We start from the raw sequence: 21694 nt of genomic DNA, 5'->3' as shown, positions 1-21694 counted from the left end.
TTACTCCACGTGAATGATCATAATCATTATACGGCAACTATTATTATCTTCAATATTTACTATTAACATAGTAATCACCATGGCCATTGTCATTGGAATTATCATCAATTAGCTTCAGTACTATTATCATCAGAATCACCATTGCTATTATCATCCAGTAGCAGTGTAATTACCATCGTCGTCGTCATTACCATCATCGTTATTTTCAATATTCGTTGTTAACATCATAATCACCAACTTCCATATTATCGTTATTGCAATAATTATTAGAGTATTAACAGTCGTATTACCATCAAGTTAGAGTATTACCATCGTCGTCATTATCATGATCTTCACTGTCATCGTTATATTATTCGCTGTTAACATCGTTGTCACAGTTACCTCCATCACTTCAGAAAACAAATCTTTCGTCCTTCCACATAGAAATTTAGAAATTCTCCGCGCATATTCCCGAAACGATACAGTTTAATCGCCAAAGAAATTCCATGAAATCCAGTCTGACTTTCCACGCTGGAGTCCTGAAAGAAATTCCAGGAAAAAATCCGATAGAACTGTCAACTCTTTAACCTTTACAGAAAAATGAAAGCTCGTAAAAATCCAGTCGAACCTTCAACCTTCTAATCTTCAAAGAAATTCCATAAAATTTCATACAATGCAATCTGTAATATTCAATCTACCTTTATCTTTAATCTTCACAGAAGTTCCATAAAATTGCAAAAAGTCCGATCCGACTTCCAATCCCTTGACCTTCAAAGGAATCGATCTTAGCCTCGATATTAAAGAGAAAAATAATTTTCAGAAAAAAGAAAAATCTCCGATGAAATCTAATCTGATCTTCATTATCAAGTCCTGTCAACACTTAAAACGATCGACCGAAGCGGCAAAAGAAAGAAAACCGAGGGTGAGCTCGCTCGCTCGCGCGCGCGCTCTGGTAAAATCCAATTTAGGTCGAATGAGAACCAGCAGTATGAGAGTCACTGGGACGTTCCCGCGGGACCACTGGGAGCAGTGGGAAGCCTCTGTACCCGTGCTGGGGCTATTGCCGGCTACGCGAACGGAGGGGGACTCCCCAAGGAGGTAATTACCCTCCCTACGTTCGCCCAGCCACCCACAAGCCATCGCAACTTCAACTCCTGCCGGAGTTACATGCTAATACAAAACCAAAACCGGTTCCCAACAGCTTCGAGCGCCGCCGAAATTTATACGTGTTGGCGCAAAGACAATCGTAACTGTGTCGATCGTGCGTACCTTAGTCCTTTTCAGTCCTCCTTTGACGGCTTAAAGAAACTTATTTTTCGACCTTGTTGACAGGGCTTCGTGTTCGACGAATTTCTCTTTTTTTTTCTGCAAATTATTTGGAAGTTATTTGAAGAAAATTTGCTAATATTTGTAATTTGAAAAAACAAGCGGTAGGGAAGAGGCGGAAGGTTTAATGGAGAAATCAGTAGGATTCAAAGACAGTTGTTGCCACCGTCAACGTGGCATACTGATAAGGGTCTTTTCATCACAGCGTAGAATTATCCAAAAATTTACCGTCCACCGACGATGTTTAGTACAAATTGAACATTTTCTATTGCTTGTGCTCTTTAGCTATTTTATTACGAATCTTTTATTTCGGTCGAGTCGTGCGTTCTTTGTCCGGTCAACTGCGTTTGACGAGTATATACATCGAGCAAAAAGTTCATTTCGGTGCGTTTGACGTGTATACTCGTCGTCGCTTGTATTTATTCACGCGCTCCGTGACCTAACCCCATGAGAGATTTCTAAAACTAAATAGCGCAGTTAACCGGTTATAATGTAAAATATCGAACGAGGAGAGGTTCGATAGAGTTCTTCGATAACTTTGACAGAATAAGTGTCTTAATACTTATGATCATTAGTGTACATGACGCTATATAACTATATCGTACGATATATTTATTGTATGAAAGAAAGCAAAAGAATAGCAAGAAATATGGCTCGAAAAATCGAAAAGTTTTCCAGTGGAACCGCGAGCGCGTATCCTGCGTTATAACGTAATGAGAAATCTAAAATTCCACCAAGTGAAATGTTTTTTTTTTTTTTTTGTTTTGTTTTTATGTTCTCTGTTCTCTCTGGTCGTTCACGTAGTATATTTCGGTGGCAACGACAAACTGATTACCAACAGTGTCCCAAGCGCGGCCTTGGAACTCCCAAAAGTCATACTCGTAAAAAAAGACTATTGTACACCGCGGACTTCCGGGTTATTTATACGAGTTATCTCTTCTCTGAAACCACGAACTGCGTTTGCTGCAACGTTTCGCGCCGCCCATGACTTATGAGCGATGATAATTCCACAAGCTTGAATGCACACCTTCTCCTTGCTACTTTTGCCCCTGCGATTCTCCTTTCTTCCCTTATCAATGAATTATTCCCACTTTCGAATAAACAATTAACTTTCGAAGCAACTTTTCTACGTTGAAACGCAGTCGCCAGCGTCCTCGTGGATATCTCTTTTCTTTTTCCTCGTCCCTCCGAGGATAAAGTTGATATTCGCGAATTGCCGATGCTTTTGCAATCGAAAGAAGTAGTTTAGGACGATGATTGGATCTGTAGATGTTTTCAAGTTTCTGGAGCTTCAGTTTTTAGTTGTGCAACTTTCATTTATTAGCTTTTTGGCTGAAGAGTTTATCGATATTCGCGAATTGCGAGCGCTTTTGAATTTTGCAAGAGCTTAGGATGATGATCGGTCTGTTGTTGGGCATATGCCCCAGTCTGTGACGCGGATGTTGGATTCTTCAAGTTTCTGCAGCTTTCGGTTCCTATCTCTCTGTGATTCTTCTTTGTTAGCGTAGTACGAGAGTCATATATTATGGAGTGGATTTTTACGCAAATTATAATTAGCAATATTGAGAAATAGAGGAAATACTTAGGCCTTATTTTAATATTATTTTAAGTTGTTTTAATTCGTTTAATTTCTCCTTTCAATATTTCCTTCAGTTTCGATAATCCCTTTTCTTAAAAAGAAAACACTCCAGTCAATTAATTACCGATCTACAAATCCTTCCAACCCTCGACTTGACATTTCAACTCCGTCCTCTCTGATGCAATTATCATCTCAACTTCGAACAACTCTTCACTCATCCACAAAGAGTACAAAAATTCCAGGAGACAAATTCCGCGATTCGTCCACCTTTGCTGTAATGAAATTTAATTAATTTCTATTAATTATTTTAATGTAATTAAATTTAATTAATTCCTGCAATAGGGTTCCTCGACAGCTTGCATAAAGAAATTCTTTGATTTCCAATTTCTTTTCGCATCTCTTCTTGCCTCGTCGATTGCTGCAACGAAAGAATATTTTGACGACAAATATCAGACTGAACATTCATATATACTGGATACATAATCATAACATTAGATACATAGCCCGAAATCACAGCGCAGAAACGATTGAAACTTAGACTCGACCAATTTGGCTACTCGCATCCAGGTGATCCAAGCTTTTCTACAGCTCCCTTCTTTTATTATAGTCCCGAAAATCTAGTGGCGTAATTCCAGCCAATACAGAGGCTAATGGAGGTGCACATTGAAATTTCATGGGATTTCGGGCGATCGAGCGGAACGAACTTAGATACACGACGGTGGCACGGTAAGCGTGCTTTCGACCCTTTCTGCTACACGGATGGATATAATACGAGAAAGGGTGGAAAAGAGCCGCGACGGTCCCATGGGAGCCATACCCCGGTGATATTGGCTCCCATAGCCCATTCCTGCGCATAGGAGACCGAACCACCTTGGGCCAGCTGGTCGAGGAAAACTGGCCAAAATTCAAATTTCCCACCGGAGTATGCGCAACTTTAAGCGTAACTTGTACGAAACAACCACCGATATCCCCACGCCCTTCTTTTCTTCTCTGCATTCGCGATCGGATACTTCTATTTTTATTCTTTTTTTTCCTTTTTCTTTTCTCTGTGTTACACCGTGTATCGATCATAGTTAGAGCAAAAGGACAGGGATAAAGGATGGTTTGAAAGATTTTTATCCAGTTGAGATTATATGGATAGGCGAGAGGACTTTGTAAATATGCGTATTGTACAAGAATCCCGAGAAGCGGGGATGAACAATGGTCGAAGATCTTTGAGGCAAATTTTATTGTACCGTTGATATTGGTTTGCTTTTAATTCGACGTCGGTACTCTTCAAAGAATCTAATTTATCAAGTATGAAAAGGCGTACACGTAGTAGAAATTGCGAGTTTGCAATTTACGTACTTTTTAGGTAAATTGGACTATGACATTTACAGCAATTCTTTTAAACGTTTCGACATTTGGAATTGGTGAATCAGTTTATGAATTAGCTTTGTAATTTGTATGGACATGTGGAATGTGTGAATTACCTACTTTATGAACTAACTATATTTTTTATGGACATTTGGAATTTGTGAATTACCTACTTTATGAACTAACTGTATAATTTTTATGGACATTTGGAATTTGTGAATTACCTAGTTTATGAACTAACTGTATAATTTTTATGGACATTTGGAATTTGTGAATTACCTAGTTTATGAACTAACTGTATAATTTTTATGGACATTTGGAATTTATAGATTATCTAGTTTATGGACTAACTGTATAATTTTTATGGACCTCTGGAATTTGTGAATTAGTCTATCAATTATCTTCTTAATCTTCATGGACACTTGAAGTTTGTGGACTAGTTAGGTGAATTAGCTTTACAATTTTTGTGGGCATTTGGTGTTTGTGAATTAGTCTATCAATTATCCTCTTAATCTTTATGAACACTTGGAGTTTGTGGACTAGTTAGGTGAATTAGTTTTACAATTTTTGTGGGCCTCTGGAATTTGTGAATTAGTTTGTCAACTATCTTCTTAATCTTCATGGACACTTAAAGTTTGTGGACTAGTTAGGTGAATTACCTTTACAATTTTTGTGGGCCTCTGGAATTTGTGAATTAGTTTGTCAATTATCTTCATAATCTTCTTGGGCACTTGAAGTTTGTGGACTAGTTAGGTGAATTACCTTTACAATTTTTGTGGGCCTCTAGAATTTGTGAATTAGTTTGTCAACTATCTTTGTAATCTTCTTGGGCACTTGAAGTTTGTGGACTAGTTAGGTGAATTAGCTTTACAATTTTTGTGGGCATTTGGTGTTTGTGAATTAGTCTATCAATTATCCTCTTAATCTTTATGAACACTTGGAGTTTGTGGACTAGTTAGGTGAATTAGCTTTACAATTTTTGTGGGTATTTGGTGTTTGTGAATTAGTCTATCAATTATCCTCTTAATCTTCATGGACACTTGAAGTTTGTGGATTAATTAGGTGAATTACCTTTACAATTTTTGTAGGCCTCTGGAATTTGTGAATTAGTTTGTCAACTATCTTCATAATCTTCTTGGGCACTTGAAGTTTGTGGACTAGTTAGGTGAATTAGCTTTACAATTTTTGTGGATATTTGGTGTTTGTGAATTAGTCTATTAATTATCTTCTTAATCTTCATGGACACATGAAGTTTGTGGACTAGTTAGGTCAATTACCTTTACAATTTTTGTGGACATTTGATGTTTGTGAATTAGTCTATCAATTACCTTCTTAATCTTTATGAACACTTGGAGTTTGTGGACTAGTTAGGTGAATTACCTTTATAATTTTTGTGGGCCTCTGGAATTTGTGAATTAGTTTGTCAACTATCTTCTTAATCTTCATGGACACTTAAAGTTTGTGGACTAGTTAGGTGAATTACCTTTACAATTTTTGTGGGCCTCTGGAATTTGTGAATTAGTTTGTCAATTATCTTCATAATCTTCTTGGGCACTTGAAGTTTGTGGACTAGTTAGGTGAATTACCTTTACAATTTTTGTGGGCCTCTGGAATTTGTGAATTAGTTTGTCAACTATCTTTGTAATCTTCTTGGGCACTTGAAGTTTGTGGACTAGTTAGGTGAATTAGCTTTACAATTTTTGTGAATATTTGGTGTTTGTGAATTTGTCTATCAATTATCCTCTTAATCTTCTTGGGCACTTGAAGATTGTGGATTAATTAGGTGAATTACCTTTACAATTTTTGTGAGTATTTAGTGTTTATGAATTAGTTTATGAATTACCTGTACAATATTTCAATGTTTTATTGTGCAAGCTTCCGATTCTGGTGAACCAAATTCATCGAAAAATATCGATGTCGAATTGAAAGTAACAATTGTCTACGAATCTCACGCGTTTGGGAAATTGAATTATTTGAAAAATATAGAGTGGAAACTAAAAATCGTTAAAAAGAAAACATTCTGTTTCAGAGTACGCACAAGAAGGAAGGCCATCGTCAGTTCAAGGACTAGATCTGGAGAATCAGAACAGTCTCGACAGCGGTGAGTCTTAAAGTTTCACGTATAATTGTTCTCACTCTTATCAAACGTATCTGATTTTTTACTTAAAATTTTGACACGATCGGCGGTCGATGAAAGATAGATCGAAAGAGAGGGTAATGCAGAGATTCTTAAACAGTCTCGTGACCCATAAAAATCTCAGAGAACTCGAGGAGATTCTAACAAGCAGAAAGCTACAGCGATAAAGAGGGTAGCCTCCCTTTTCTGTTTCTCGCTTTCGTTTTTCTCGGGTCGAGGGGGTGAATTTTTTAGACGGACATCGGCTCGTAGAATCCCCCTGCATTCTTCCGCCCTACGATTTCAGACGAAAATTAGGGTTAAACTGGTGACACGATGAAACGATGTGAACCGTTTTAAATTTCATGGAAGTCGTATCTCTCTTTGTTTATCGTCACGATGTAGATTTCAAATATTAAATAACGTAGGTAAAAGAAAAAGAAGATAAGAAATTGTATGTTTGGCATTCAATAGAATTTTTGTACAACTAATAAGTATTTTATTAAGTGGAATATAGGGATTGAGAATTTGAAGGAAATTAGGATCTAAAGTTAGTCCCGAATTAATTATGCAATTTTGAATCTTTTACCTGACAACTCTGTGATTTTTGTCCTTTTTTTTTTAGTATTATTTATAGAATATTCAAATCTTTTTACTCGCAATTGTAGGAATTTTAACGTATCAACGTTCAACATCGTCGTACGAGATTCGCTATTATACTTACAATTCCTAAAATTATCCCAAAACCGAGGTATTCCAAATTTAAAATCTCCCAACTCGAACAGACTCGAAACTTTCAATTTCAGATTCCGCGGTTCGTTCGTATTCGTTCTTTCGCAGTTTTATAATCCACGTCGCAGTTTCTCGATCTAGAAAAAGTCAAGTTGAACGAATCTGTAATCTGTTATCGTTGAACGTATTGCCGACACCCTACGCATTCTAATTCACAAGTTTTGTAGTTTCCTACTATCCGACTTTCACCAGCTCCAACCTTGAACTTTCGCTTTTATTCCGCCGCGTTTCGATGTTGCTCCTTGCGCGTAATATCAATCGGATGCTGTAAACGTTGGATGCGATCTTCTGATAGCAGGTGTAAGGGTTTTTATCAGACTCGAGGGACTAACTGCAAAATTTCCTGCAGATTCGGTTTATACTGGCACGAGTTTCCACGAATTCGACGTGCATACGCTTACGTAATTCGATTACATGCAGAGTAACAGAGGACCCAGTTCGGTTTGACTCGGTTTTACTCGACCAATCTCCCAAGTCCATTACCAGCTTGCAGGAATATTGTCACAGACACAATTAACTATTTCGTCTGATTGATTTGGAACAGTGATTTATAAACGCCGGAATACGTGACGTTGTAATAGCAATTCAAGTTGTTTAATTGTTACCAGCGAACAAATTAAATCTGATTTAACGTTGCCTGCGGATAATAATTATAGGCGATAGTATTTACGATTTTTTTATCTCTGTGAGTAACACGTAGTTGGTAGGTTTTATCTTCTATTTATGATGGGACTTGTATTCATATTTAAGTATTTAATACTTTGTGTGTGAATCAGGTTGTTAGTAGATAGCTTGGTAGATCGATTTTTCTTTAGAAAGTTACTTTGGCTACGAAAGGGTGTCGAGTGGTGAAAAATCACGAACGCGAATGAAAGTTTCTTATGAGAGAATAAAATACCTATTTGATAAATACCTTTTTAAACAAACTCGTTAAATCATCTACGGCCAGGAAAAGAAAGAGGACGAAGAGAGAAAAATTGTTTGTCAGGTTCCAACTTATCCAATCGTCAAATAAAACATTAACGTAGAGGAACGAGTACCTCCGTAATGAGGATTAAAACACCCTGTACACCATTCAAACGAGCATATCAAATAATTCCCCTGGAGAAGAAATAAACGGAACATTTTTCAACACACTTATATTTAACAAATTCGCTCTGACGATTGCAACGAATGGTCTAAAGCGCTTTTTATAGCACCAAATTATTCTGTTCAAAAATTCTCAAAACAAGTAGCACTAGAAACACGCTAATCTTAAATTAATCCCGCGCAAACTGTAATAAAGAAACGAAGCTCTCAATGAAAGATTTAAAACGCGCGCGGATGAATTTGTCAGAAACAATTGTCCTCAAAGAATTTGGAAAATTTTTACGAAAACCAAGATAAAGGGACGAAAATCGCGGGCAAAGGATTCGCGTAAAAAGAAAGATTGGAAGAAGGTAAAACAAATTTTTGGACGCGTTTCTACGACGCATGGAGGAAAGTTTGATGCAGAGGGTGGCAGAATCCGCAGCTTTTCGGCGAGGACACGCGAAACGAGAGGCTGTGTGCCACTAAAGGGACACATTTATGTCTTCCCAGGAGTGCGTTAGCTAGCCGGGGATAGCCGCCGCCGGCCAAAGGCAAAACCATCCCCTTGCCTCCTCTTCGAGCCTTATTCACGGGCCAGCACTCTCTGTCTCTCCTCTATCCCGCAGCAACTTCCTCTTCAAACCAACGAAACTAAAGCTGGAATCTCTGTGTGTTGCTCTGGACGGTAATCGAATCACCGTGGTCGCATCACGATTCCGCGGAAACTCGTTCGTCGACGTCGAACCCGCAATTTCGATTACGCCCTCGAGAAGTGCCGTCGTGTTTGCTCGCCCGGCAAACAACTGCACCGTTTTCCGCCGCCATCGCCGCCGCTTCTTCCATTAAAAACGCGTCCAATTTTGTCCAGAATTGCTCCGCGTTCGATCTATCATCACCGTCCACGTTTCCATTTTACGGGGCTCCGTTTCTATTTTCCTCTCTCTCTCTCTCTCTGTCTCTGTCTCTATCTTTCTTTTTGGAGGAGGAAAAGGAGGTGGAGGATGATACAGGATTTGGAGTTTCAAGGTTGGAAGATCGATAAGACGGTTCGAGGACACAGTGGTTTGATTTACCTTGTTTCTCTTGCCTTTAGTAACTTCAGTTCTAGGGGTTAGTTTCTATCGATCATTCTTTATGTAAAACACATATTGATATTGACGTTACTAACGTTTCGAAGTTTAATTCGAAATTGTTCGTCGTTGTTTGGTTTTTGTTCGTCCGACTCTATGTAAATTCTTATATCATCGAAAATGAAGAAATTGATTAATCGGATTGTATAAAGTTAAAGGAACGAAAGAAATAACGACGAATGTAGAATTTTCAATTAAATTTTGAAACAGGTTGTTTGACCGGGACTCGCAAGGTTAGTGTTAATAGACAGAAAAATACGACGATCTTGAAGAAACTGTTAAAATGACCTTCGCCTTAAAATCATCGTTTTTATCGTTAAATGTACACCTTAAAATCATGTACGTCCTATTTGGTCGCTTCTCTTACTGGTGTTTATGAATTAGTCTATCAATTACCTTCTTAATCTTTATGACCACTTGGAGTTTGTGGATTAATTAGGTGAATTAGCTTTACAATTTTTGTGGGCCTCTGGAATTTGTGAATTAGTCTATCAATTATCTTCTTAATCTTCATGGATACTTGAAGTTTGTGAACTAGTTAGGTGAATTAGCTTTACAATTTTTGTGGGCCTCTGGAATTTGTGAATTAGTCTATCAATTATCTTCTTAATCTTCATGGACACTTGAAGTTTGTGGACTAGTTAGGTGAATTCCCTTTACAATTTTTGTGGATTTGGTGTTTATGAATTAGTCTATCAATTATCCTCTTAATCTTTATGACCACTTGGAGTTTGTGGATTAATTAGGTGAATTAGCTTTACAATTTTTGTGGATATTTGGTGTTTGTGAATTAGTCTATCAATTACACTCTTAATCTTCATGGACACTTGGAGTTTGTGTATTAATTAGGTGAATTAGCTTTACATTTTTCGTGGGTCTCTGGAATTTGTGAATTAGTCTATCAATTATCTTCTTAATCTTCTTGGGCACTTGAAGTTTGTGGGTTAATTAGGTGAATTACCTTTACAATTTTTGTGAGTATTTGGTGTTTATGAATTAGTTTCTGAATTACCTGTACAATATTTCAATGATCTTGAAGAAACTGTTAAAATGACATTCGCCTTTTTTATCGTTAAATGTACACCTTAAAATCATGTACGTCCTATTTGGTCGTTTTTCTTACTTTCAACAGTAACAGAAATAATTTAGGTGCTCGAGTTAAAATTAACACTCTGTATAGGAGAAAAATGATTCCTCTTTCAGCGTTTTAATGGAAGTAGAAAATACTTGAGGGCCGGGACGTTGCGTGGAATTGTTCAGAATTGCTTCACGTTTCGTTGGCCTGCCTCTCACGTTTAACAAGATAGCCATTTAGATTCCGAGGGTGGTTTCTTCAGACTCGTGCTTTCCTATGAGAAATTGATTCTCTGTCTACACAGATGCAAAATATAGATTACGAACAAGATACAAAACGAAACTTAGGAAAATTGACATTCGCAGATTGCGAGTAAACACGGAGAATGGTCCGAGCTTCGCAGAACGGTTTGGCGTGGTTTGAGCTTCGTGAAATGATTCGGAGAATATGGTTGGAGCTCGACGCGATGATCTAAGAAGAGAATACTTCGATCTGGTATCTCGAACTTGGACAAATCGAGATTTTCAAGAATTTTGAAATAATGGTTGGCTTCGACACGTTGGTTGGTCTTCTTGTTTGAGCGGACAGTTATTTTCTCAACGGATGGTACAAAAATAGAAAGTTTTTTTTTTTATTTATTTATTTACATTTTACAATTTGTCGAGTAGGACATTTGATAAAAACCCGCAGTGGGATACCATCTTCGAATAAAATAGAAAGTGAAAGATTTCACTACGATTTTTACGTTTGATAGGAAACGTACTTCGATTTACCTTCTCAGGCTTCGATAATTCTGAATTTTCTAATTTTCCGCTGGAAACAAAAATTAATTCTACATCCAAGTGACCATCTTCAAACTCGTAAGCAACTCCTAATCCCATAGATATGTCGTATCTTGCCGAACGTCCGGCCAGTCAGTCACCCAATCCAACCCTCCACCTCCTCTTAATTTTTTTCTTTCTCTTTCCTTTTATACCCCAGAGACCCATTGCAAGTTTAAGCTGGTCGCATTACGAACGTTCGACTCGGTTTCTCTCGGTTCAGCGTATCGCTCCAAGCTGCTCCCTTCTTTCCACTCTTAATTTAACCCTCCTGTTGGTAGTAACCCACCCCCTTCCACTCTTGTCCTGGAAACCGCCCCTTGGAATTCATTTCGGATGTTTATCCGCGCCCCGGATGGACAGTCGATCCTCACGATCGTCGGATTAACTTACTCCGACTGCAATTCCAGCATTTTGGGGATGTCTAAGGCGAAGGGGTTGGATCGACAACAAAAAGGGTTAGTCGCTCGTGATTAATCGACCTCCGTGTGTCGCTCGGTTTACACTTCGCTACGGGGTTTTAACGCGAACGTGCCTCGTTCGTAACATTTCTATCCTCCTTTCTTCCTTTTACCAGCTTCATTGCCTCGTTACGTTTCGTATTACTTTCATAGCGCTGCAACGTGGATTTCTATGCGTTTACGGGAAATTAGAAAGCGCGGAGTTTGCCACGGTATGTGTAGTCTCGAACGATGAAAAAGGAAAATGCAGGAAGTATCAATCATTGCGAGAAAGTGCAGTAGGAAATTAATATGAGAAGATTGAAACGATAGTGATGATTATAAAAAATTGATGGACCATTAATATGGAAAAATGTATACAGAATTGAATTATTCTCAGAAATTGAAAAAAAAAGATTGCTATTAAAAATTCATGAGAGATTCATATGGCAAGACGCAGACAATATTAATTATTATCAGAGATGGATACAATGTTAATTATTATCAAAACCTGATAAAACATTGATACGAGAAAATTGATAAAATATTCGAAATACAGGGTGGTTGGTAACTGGTGGTACAAGCGTAGAGGGGGTGATTCTACGCGAAAAAACAAGTCGAAAATATAGAATACAAATTTTTCGTTCGAGGCTTTGTTTTCGAGAAAATCGACTTTGAATTTTCGTTCGGTACGCCTGCACTTTATCACGTCTCGTTATAACGGACCCCACTGTAGATTTTTAGAAAAATTAAAAAGAAAATTAAAAAAATAACGTCAATCGAGGCAACGATCTATAGTGAGATCCGTTATAACGAGACGTGATAAAGTGCAGGCGTACCGAGCGAAAATTCAAAGTCGATTTTCTCGAAAACAAAGCCTCGAACGAAAAATTTGTATTCTATATTTTCGACTTGTTTTTTCGCGTAGAATTACCCCCTCTCCGCTTGTACCACCAGTTACCAACCACCCTGTATAATGTTTTCCAGGTTCCATTTTTTTAATCATATTCTCAGAAATGATACTGACAACTAAAATTCTGTGGCATACCGGAAAATAATATATACAGTGGCTCGCGATAATACTCCGAATACTCGCGGGAACTTCTTATGTATATATTATACAAAACATTTTGAAATTTGATTATCATCGTAACGAGACACGACTACATGGCGATTAGGTTGATAAAATTTGAAACAGAGACGAGAACGTGTACAGTGGTTGCATTCTTTAGCTATCAAATTAATAACAAAATCAGTCAAATTAAAAAATTCGTCCCTTCAGGGACGAAGTTCGAGTTTGGTCTCTGTAGATGTGTCGCATAGGGTTTTGTCCGTCTAGTCTTGACCATGTCTGTAGATTAACTAAGCTACAACAGCCTCGATAGACACGTTGAAAATTTAAAGCTGGTCTGTCTTTGGACACCAAGAAGCCTTCAACTTGCTTATTCATTATTACTTTGTAACGCGTCTTCTGCGTCGTAAACCGCTCAAGCAACTAAATAACCAAATAAATAATAATCTATCGTTAATACGATCATGCATTCTACCTGATAAATCCTGATAAAAACGAATAAAAAGATCCTAACGAAGATCTACATTTTCCTATTTTCCATGTTGCTCGACACACGACGAAAAGGGAAAATTATATTTCGAAGACCGTTGAAATGCCTAGGAAAAAGTTCCATTAAGAACCAAAGCCAGCAAAATATTGAGAGAAGAGTCGAGAATAGTTGGAAAGGAGAAATTTCTGCGAAACGTAAAATTCTTACGGGGAACCGGCGCTTCCTTGTCTTCGAAGCTTTCATCCAAAATCTAATTGACGTGGAGTGTGAGCTCGCGTCAATCGTCGATCTCCCCAAAACTGGGAAATAAAAATGGAAAACTGGTGTTCTCATCGGCCACCTAAATACCAAAATTCGCCGCAATTCGTCTGGAATTCGGTAGAAGATCGTAGCGGATATAAAAAGTATGGAAACGGAAGCGTCAGAGAATTGGTAGAGAAATAATCGGTGAGACAGAGTTGCTGGGCGGAAATTGTTTTGTCGAGGATGAAATTTGGTGTTCCGGATCGCGGTTAAAGTCGACGGTAATTAGCCAGGACGGACGTGGACATGGACGAGCACTTTAAATGTCCGCCAGCCCATCGTCCTTCCCGCTGTTTAATTCGTTTATTATTCGATAAAGTTCTGACAGCCGGTTGGACCGGTGTCACCAAGCTTACCTGCCTGATCAACATCTCATGCCGGCGAAAGCTTGACGAAGCTCCACTTCCTCTATCGCGTTCTCTTTATTTAACCCCTCTTCGCTCCTTGATTGTCGGCTTGACGCACGTTTCAGCCAATTCTCATATGTTAAATAAATACCCTTCTTCTCCTTTTTATTATCCTCGTTAAGCTGTTTAATTGATATCACGCGAAATGGTAATTTACCAAGTGTCCACTTCGAGGTATTTTAATGAGAATAATTGGCATAGAGTTACGAGGCCCAGTGAAATTATTAGTTGGTCATTTTTCGTAGAAACGGCGATGGTCATTTTTTTGTAAAAATAACAGAACGTGACACCGAGTGGAAAATTGTTCAGTCTCCTCTTTGAGATATTTTATTAGAAATGATTAGTATGGAGTTACGTGAATGAGCGAGGCCGTTGGTTGGACATTTTTTTCTAGAAATTATGTGTGCAGTGGAAATGTTGATCTTTTCGTTTGGTTGTATCTTTATCTTAGTTGTCGGTGGTTAAACGTAAATCTAGAGAGAAAATGAAGTTTTTTAATCGAGGCGGTACGAGGTGGAAACGTATAAAGTTTCTGGCATTCCAATAAGACGTTAGAATTTAGCTTGTAAGGTATAATTGTAAGGCTGGATCTAATGAAATATTGCCGAGAGTGGTAAAGTCACGTGTTACTTTGGAAGGAAATTAGGAGTAGGTGTTTTTGTACGGAGTACGACTAATTGAAAGTGAACAAATTACGTGGTTATATTTATTGATTAGTTTCTGGGGTGTATTATATTACAGCTATGTATATCGCAGTAATATGTTTCAATTTATCTCTGTAATTTGTATCTGTATAAAGTCTTTTATTATTTAGATCGGTTTTATTTTCCACGGTCGTTGGATATTGTTTATAATTACACTGAAACTTCTAAATTCTCGATATGCATTTGTAATTCCCTCTTTTAGAACAGTCTTAGCAGCTCTCTGATTTACCGGCCAGCGGTAACCGTGTGATCGGACTTGTAGTTTATTCATTTTCCATAGCGCTGTACTCCACTAATCGTCATTTCGCCTGCGTAAATATTCAAATTCAAGAATTAAGAAGAAAATAGATTCTACTTTTTAGAATTCCCATCGTCAAATGAAGAGACAGCTTTGATACAAACGGAATTGGCTAACAATACATTGAATTTTAAAATTGCTCCTCTAAGACAAGCTTCTTCTAAGGTAAGACATATAACTTACTATGTTCTTCACGCATAACCTTCAATTTTAAACAAACTCCTTTTAAAAAAAGATTGTTCTCGCAAGAAATTAGTTACCGATATATTGAATTTAAAAATCGCTGCTCTATAAACGATAGAACATATGATTTACCATGTCGTTGACCTGTGGCCTTCGATTTTAAACAAATTCTTAAAAAAAGACAATCTAATTTAAAGAAAACAGTGCCACCGTCCTATAACCTATATCGTAATCAATAATTAATGGCCGTCCACTTCCTATACGAATGCAGATATACAGAAACACAAAAACAGAGGCGTTAAGATTTCCTGGGAAAAATAAATATGTAATAACCCCATATTCGGTGCGACGTTAAACACAAATTTGAAAAAGGAACAGATATACCGAATTAAAGAATTGCTTCTCTGTGGATGATGCAAGAGATATCAGCATATAACGAAGCATACGAGAGAAGAGCATAACCTAGCTTACGATATCTTTGACCTACTAATCTCCAGTCTTTCTATTCTTCTTTTTTTTTTTTTTTGAAGGAAATCTCTGAAAGAGAAAACGAAGGAAAAGAAATTCCATAAAATATGAACCACAAGCGCCATGCACCCATTACGTATCCAACACGCCAGTCCTCTAATCTTCATCGAGCAAATTGACAGCCTCCGTTGCACTCGTTTCCTTTCGCTTGGAGGAGCTCCTTGTTTCACAGCTTCCGGTCCCTGGTGCTAATAAAATAATAAATACACGGCGCGCCGCTTGGGTCGATGGTGTTTCACACCTGCTAGCTAGATCGATGCCTTCTTCCTCTTTTATTATTTTTTCGCCTTGTTTTCCTTCTTCTTTTTTTACTCAACTAACCCCCCATCAGGGCCGTAGCGCCGACTTTACACCCCCTTACAATGCCTCGGCGTACATTACATACAAGCCGGTTATTTCTCCGGGGAGTTTTCTCGCGTGAATACCGCGAAACCACGCACAGCAAGGTAACACGCGCGCACACACCAACGTTTTAGCGTTAGACCACGCGGAAATTTCTCTGGTAAGTTCTACCTCTTTTTCCCACCTGCTAAAATTATCGGCTAAACGGAATCGCGATTTTACGGTATTTTTTCGTTTTGCAGGTTAGTTTCTACGGAACTATGCGATTACGTGGTGTTTTATGGGCGGCCAGACTTTTTCTTCCCTTTTTGGCAGCAATCTTCGTGTAACCGAGAGGCAAATTGATTTACATGCCTGTTACTTCTGTCCTACGCTATCTCAAGTTCTCGCTAGAGAGATGAATATATTTAACGATCGTTGTTAACGTTAAATGTCAGAGGAACGAAATTTGTCTAATTGATCGGGCAAATTTGGAAATTGGAAATTTATTTGGAAACGTTCTCTGGATCCATACGAATATTGTACGTTGCGTCGTATTTTTCTTATATTAAAAATATTCGTTCAACCTTCCTATACTGGCAGAAATTAATCGGGAATTTAATTTACCAAGCTTCGTTTATCGCAACATTTAACGCGATTCAACGATCTTTCGTTATTGAAACTCTCTACTAATTTAGTCAGGCAATAATTTAGTAATGCAGTGGAATTACAGTTTCTTTATTTTATTCAGAGTTTGTAAATTCCTTTTGAAATTTTGAATATGCACTTTTATATCGTTTTAAATCGTTTCCTGAATTTTTTCATTCAACGTTCAAATGATTAGGCGTCTTCAAGTTATCCCTCGAATTTCTAGATTGAACTCTTGAACTGGTTCTACATTTTCTTATGAAATGAAAGTATGGTCTGTCGCAGAGTATTTTTCATACGTAATAACATACGTTCATTGAGAAAACTTTAATAATCGTAAAAAGATTCACGATACCACGTTCATGATTTTCAGACTTATTCGGTGAAGCACACGATCTTTCTATGACTACGATGTAGGCTGGATGAAGCGATAACCAGGGTCGTCGAAGACGACGCGATAACGCGAAATCGGCGACGAGGTCTGGACCAGCGAAAAGTTTCCGGCGCCATAAGGATCGCACGCCTCGGGCCGGTCAGGGTGAAACTTTTCGCCTAAATTCCCCCGGGTGCCATGAGAAAGCATCAGTCCCACCATCGTCGGGGAGAGTACAACGCCCCTGAAGTGCAAAACGTCCTGCTACCAGTCACCATCTCCGCGTCAAATAAAACAACCGACAAACAATCGTCAAATAATAGCATCCAGAGAAATAATACAATAACAGAATAATGGAATAGTAATAACGCAGAAAAAGTAGTACATCGATAGAATAATAGATGGATACTAACATTGAGAAGTAAAACGATAGAAGTAGAATGCAATATTTAATAATAGCGCATAAAAATTTCCTTCTTTCTATTGTTAATCCATTTAGAACTAGGAATTCGTATATTTTATTTGCAATTTTTCTTTTTTTTTTTTTTAATATTCTTTGCTTTGCTAGAATTCGAGGGCTTTTCTTTTCTAATTTTTCCGATCTCTTCCTTTCTACTCGTAATGTCTTCTAGTAATAATTTGTTGGAAATATAACGAAAGCAACGAAGGTATATTATTATAAAATTCGATACAGGTAATAGTTGGGATGGGTGATTTTTGGTGTTTGATAAGAGTTTGGTGTTTGTTTGTATGGGCAGAAAGTTTGTACATGCAGATAGATATACGTAGGCAGAAACTTTATATAGGAAATATTTTCTTTTTTATATTTATTTATATATATTATTATTATTTATATATATTTATATATATTTTGTATTTAATAAGATTGAGCAGAAAGGTCCTTTCTGCTGGTCTTTAAATATTAATAGGATGGTGATAGCACAGAAAAATAATATACCACAGAAATTCGTTCTCTTTATTTTTCACTCATTTAAAATCCATATATTTTAGTTGGAGTTTTGCATTTTTAAGATATTCTTCGCTTTGGTAGAAATATAGAGGGAGAAAAGGAAGTGTTTTATTTAAGAATTTGATACATATGTATAGTAATGGTTGATTTTTTATGGTCGATAGGACTCGAAAACGTAAAACTGGTTTAGTGAGAAACTTATATAGCCAACTATAAAAGGAATATTTTCTTTTTCTTATCCGATAGAATTTAGGAAATTGATCTCGCGAGAAGTTTGTGTCTTATTTATTTAAATAGGAAAATTGATCAAAGATGGATGTTTATCCGAATTAATCTCTTTTTTTATATCTGATTGATAGATTACAGAAATCTAAAGGTATGCAATAATTGATAGGCAAAATTTGAAACTTAGTAATCCGCTTCTCTATTATATTTTTTACTATTTTTCAACGATTGATATCCAGAATTTGAAATTCAACAATTGCTATTTTGTTTACCCATCACATTTTCAACTTGACATTTTGTCAACAAATGTCAACTTAATTGACATTTAAAATTTGCAAGCAATTTTCTTGTATTTTTCAGATCTTGTATTTTTCAAATTTTCAGAAAATCGCTTTCACACGACACCCTCTAAACAATCTTCTGCTTCTGATTTAATTATTATTCGGACTCTGAATATTGGCGAACTAGTCGTGCAACTTTGTATCTACTCATCGGCTTGAGAAACCAGATGAATTCCAAAAAGGTGCAATGGAAGTTACTTGGAGGCAGGAGCCAGTCACGATCCATTAATGTTTTTCATTGGTAGTATGTAGCGGTTTATTCGTAATCTTGTAGCATATATACCATACAGTCGACGATGCGTTAAAGGGAGCCAGGATTCTGCTGCCTCAGTAATTTTAATGCGAATCGATGTTGAAATCCTGTGTCTTATTGCGATCATTCCACCCGTTGCGTCGTGTCGAATCGATACGCTGTTTAATCCTGTATTTGATCGTTTGATTTCACTTCCATCTCTTTTCTCCCCTTCAACACAACACAGGCTTGCAACATTTTTCTTACCACGTTCCTATATTATTTATTACCATTATAAATTTCCCACTACACGAATTTTCCTATAATTTATATTCGATATTTGAATATGGATAGAAGATATTATAGAAATTGTTCATAAGAATAGAACGTTCTTGTTGAAGTTAAAGAAGTTTGTTTTATAAAGTTTGTAGAATATATTACCCTTTGGTAGGAAAAAATATTGCATCGTTTAGAATCGCATACCTAGCAGCTTTTTATCTTGCTGTCCAAAGTTCGCAAGATTTAATAATATTTTATAGATAACATACTCTACGTAATATTTTACAAATAATATTTTTTAGCTTCTGGATTTTCATTCTTTTAGAACACGAATTTTTTGTCCCTTTTTTCTTTTAATTTTGCATCTTCTAACAAGTCTGCCGAAAATTTTATTCTACTTCCAGTATTGGAATTTTGTATTCTTTTGTCCCATCATCTTAACAATTTTTCAGTCAGTTTACGATAATAATAATAATAATAATAGAAGGTTGAAGTATTTAAAATTGAAGTACCGAGGTATTTATTCAAGGTATAATTTTGCAACAGAGAGTGAAAGGGATCCGAGTGCTTCAGAGTGCCAATTTCGACGAAAGGTATAAAAGACGATCGTTTGAGTCGATTGACTCACAATAGCCAGCTTTTCGCGTGGTATCTCGATTTGGAAAGCGGCCCAAACGTTTAATGAACATCGTTTCGAACTCGCGTGTTGTTCACGGCGTCGCATCGAGCCGATTGACCCATTTATATTCGATTACTCAGCCGACTTTCTTCTTCTCGTGGCTGAAAATACAGCCGGTGCACTTTGTTGCATCGTTAGAGCAACGTGGTCAACCCTTTCGCTATTACCAACTGTACTTCGTGTGACGAAAGCTATGGCAAAAATACCTTTCCACTTACTATCTTTTAATTTCTTTCGAGAAATTGCGAAAATATATATATTAACAGCGGAAACGAAGAAAATTGGATTCTACTTAATTTCACCATTGAATTTCGTTTCTTCTACCTTTTGCTTCCGGCGAGTTAATCGGCGCTTTCAGGAATATACAGGGTGTGGTCGAAAAACGCGTAAAGGCGGACACGACGTGATTCCTGGGGGGAGAAAAATTTGGAAATGTTTCTAAAGCAGTTTGTGGATAAAATTCTAATCGGAGAAAAATACAGCCTGAAATTTTCCTTAAGTTTCCATACGAACATTTGCAACGATCGCACGAAAACGCAATGATATTTTATCACCAACTACTTGGCCTACTTCCCCATAAGGTGACTCGATCGATTACCAAGGAAAATGACGTTACGAAGCTATGAGGAAAATCGAGCGAGCCAGAAGCTGTCAAAGCTTGAAAAGGGCTAAACGAAATAAAATCAGGAAACACCAAGTTCCGCGACGTCTTACTTTACACGTCGAGGACGAGACAGATCTTCGAAAATCAACGTTTTTCCATCAAACACGGATAAGTTTGGAAAACAATGATTTCAGCCACGTATCCGTAAGGTTCGCGATAATTCCAATTACATAAAAAAAAATTGCATTAAAAAAAACCATTGCATACGAACGTGACACAAAAATGATACAGATGTTGACCAATCTTTTAACACACACACACACACATATACATAGGGTAGACTTAAAATATTATTTTACGATTTTAAAATACTAAGAACGTTATTTCGCAGCTAGAAAATATTATTTTCCAGCTACGAAACATTTCAGATTAACGCTAATCTCACCAAGCCTGGTCTCAAAATTTAATTCGAAATTGCACGCTCGTTGTTATTTCTTTCACTGGTCTAACTTTCTGAAAGTTCTTTTATTAACAAAAATTGAGAAATTTATCGATCAGATAAGACAGGAATTTACATAAAATCAGATGATTAGCGTTAAATAGTAAAATTCTTGCACCATAGCTATCACGAAGAAAGAATAATTCGTAGAAAGAGATTAAATCAAAAAGAAAAAAGAAAAAAAATGGGATCTAGTGTAGAGAAGGCTTAGAAGCGACGAGTGTGTACAATGTATTTTAGCGGTGTGTTTATTAAACGACATAGGGATCTGTCTTTCGGGAATGGAGCACGCGTTATTTGCACGGCCGCGATTGCGACAAGGTAGCACGGTATAACAGGTAACGGCTCGCTTACGAATGCAAATGGGCTAAATTAATCCTAGCCGGAGCTGAGTGCTAGGTAATCATCATTAGCCGGGATTATTGTTTTCCCGGAGCTGCGCGTTTCCAGTCTCGGAAATTCTGCTCGTCCTGCCCGATCGTAATACACGGTCGAAGGAGAGGAAACCCTCGATGAAACCATTATCGGAAGTTATAGCCTTCGATCTTTGATACTTCGCGGGATACTTCTCGTAATTGCACCATGTTTCTATATGGTGAACACTTTTCGAACGAACGAGGCAGGTTAGAACGTTCGAAAGAGTTAATTAAGATATTAGAATAAGAGCAAATAATGAGATTAATGAATAGCAAGGAGCTATTGAGACGTGTGATGGAAGAGTTCGAAAACGAAGGAAAATTGTTCGGTTGAAGGAATTAAAGGCGATCAACGATACACTCGAACAATTGACTGTTGATGAATAGTTGGCAGACAAATATTTCGAGGAGCGAAGGAAGCCCGGCTGCGAGCTTGG

The 21694-nt window shown here is 37.4% G+C and overlaps 1 protein-coding gene and 1 long non-coding RNA gene across 2 annotated transcripts in view; both read left to right on the top strand.

The window, feature by feature from the left end:
* Window positions 1-21694, top strand: part of L (zinc finger protein Lobe) — a 135786-nt gene that overhangs the window by 46906 nt on the left and 67186 nt on the right. The window contains exon 4 of the mRNA XM_033330622.2: window positions 6270-6341. Coding sequence (XP_033186513.2) covers window positions 6270-6341 — 72 coding nt within the window. The remainder of the gene's footprint in view (window positions 1-6269; window positions 6342-21694) is intronic.
* On the top strand, window positions 14932-19079 carry LOC117155073 (uncharacterized). Its single transcript, XR_013059703.1, has 3 exons — window positions 14932-16172; window positions 16255-16533; window positions 17013-19079. It is a non-coding gene; the product is annotated as an uncharacterized LOC117155073 (long non-coding RNA).

Source organism: Bombus vancouverensis, chromosome 12 (assembly GCF_051014615.1).
Source record: "Bombus vancouverensis nearcticus chromosome 12, iyBomVanc1_principal, whole genome shotgun sequence".
NCBI classification, from domain to species: domain Eukaryota; kingdom Metazoa; phylum Arthropoda; class Insecta; order Hymenoptera; family Apidae; genus Bombus; species Bombus vancouverensis.
This window is presented reverse-complemented; position numbering and strand designations above follow the sequence as displayed.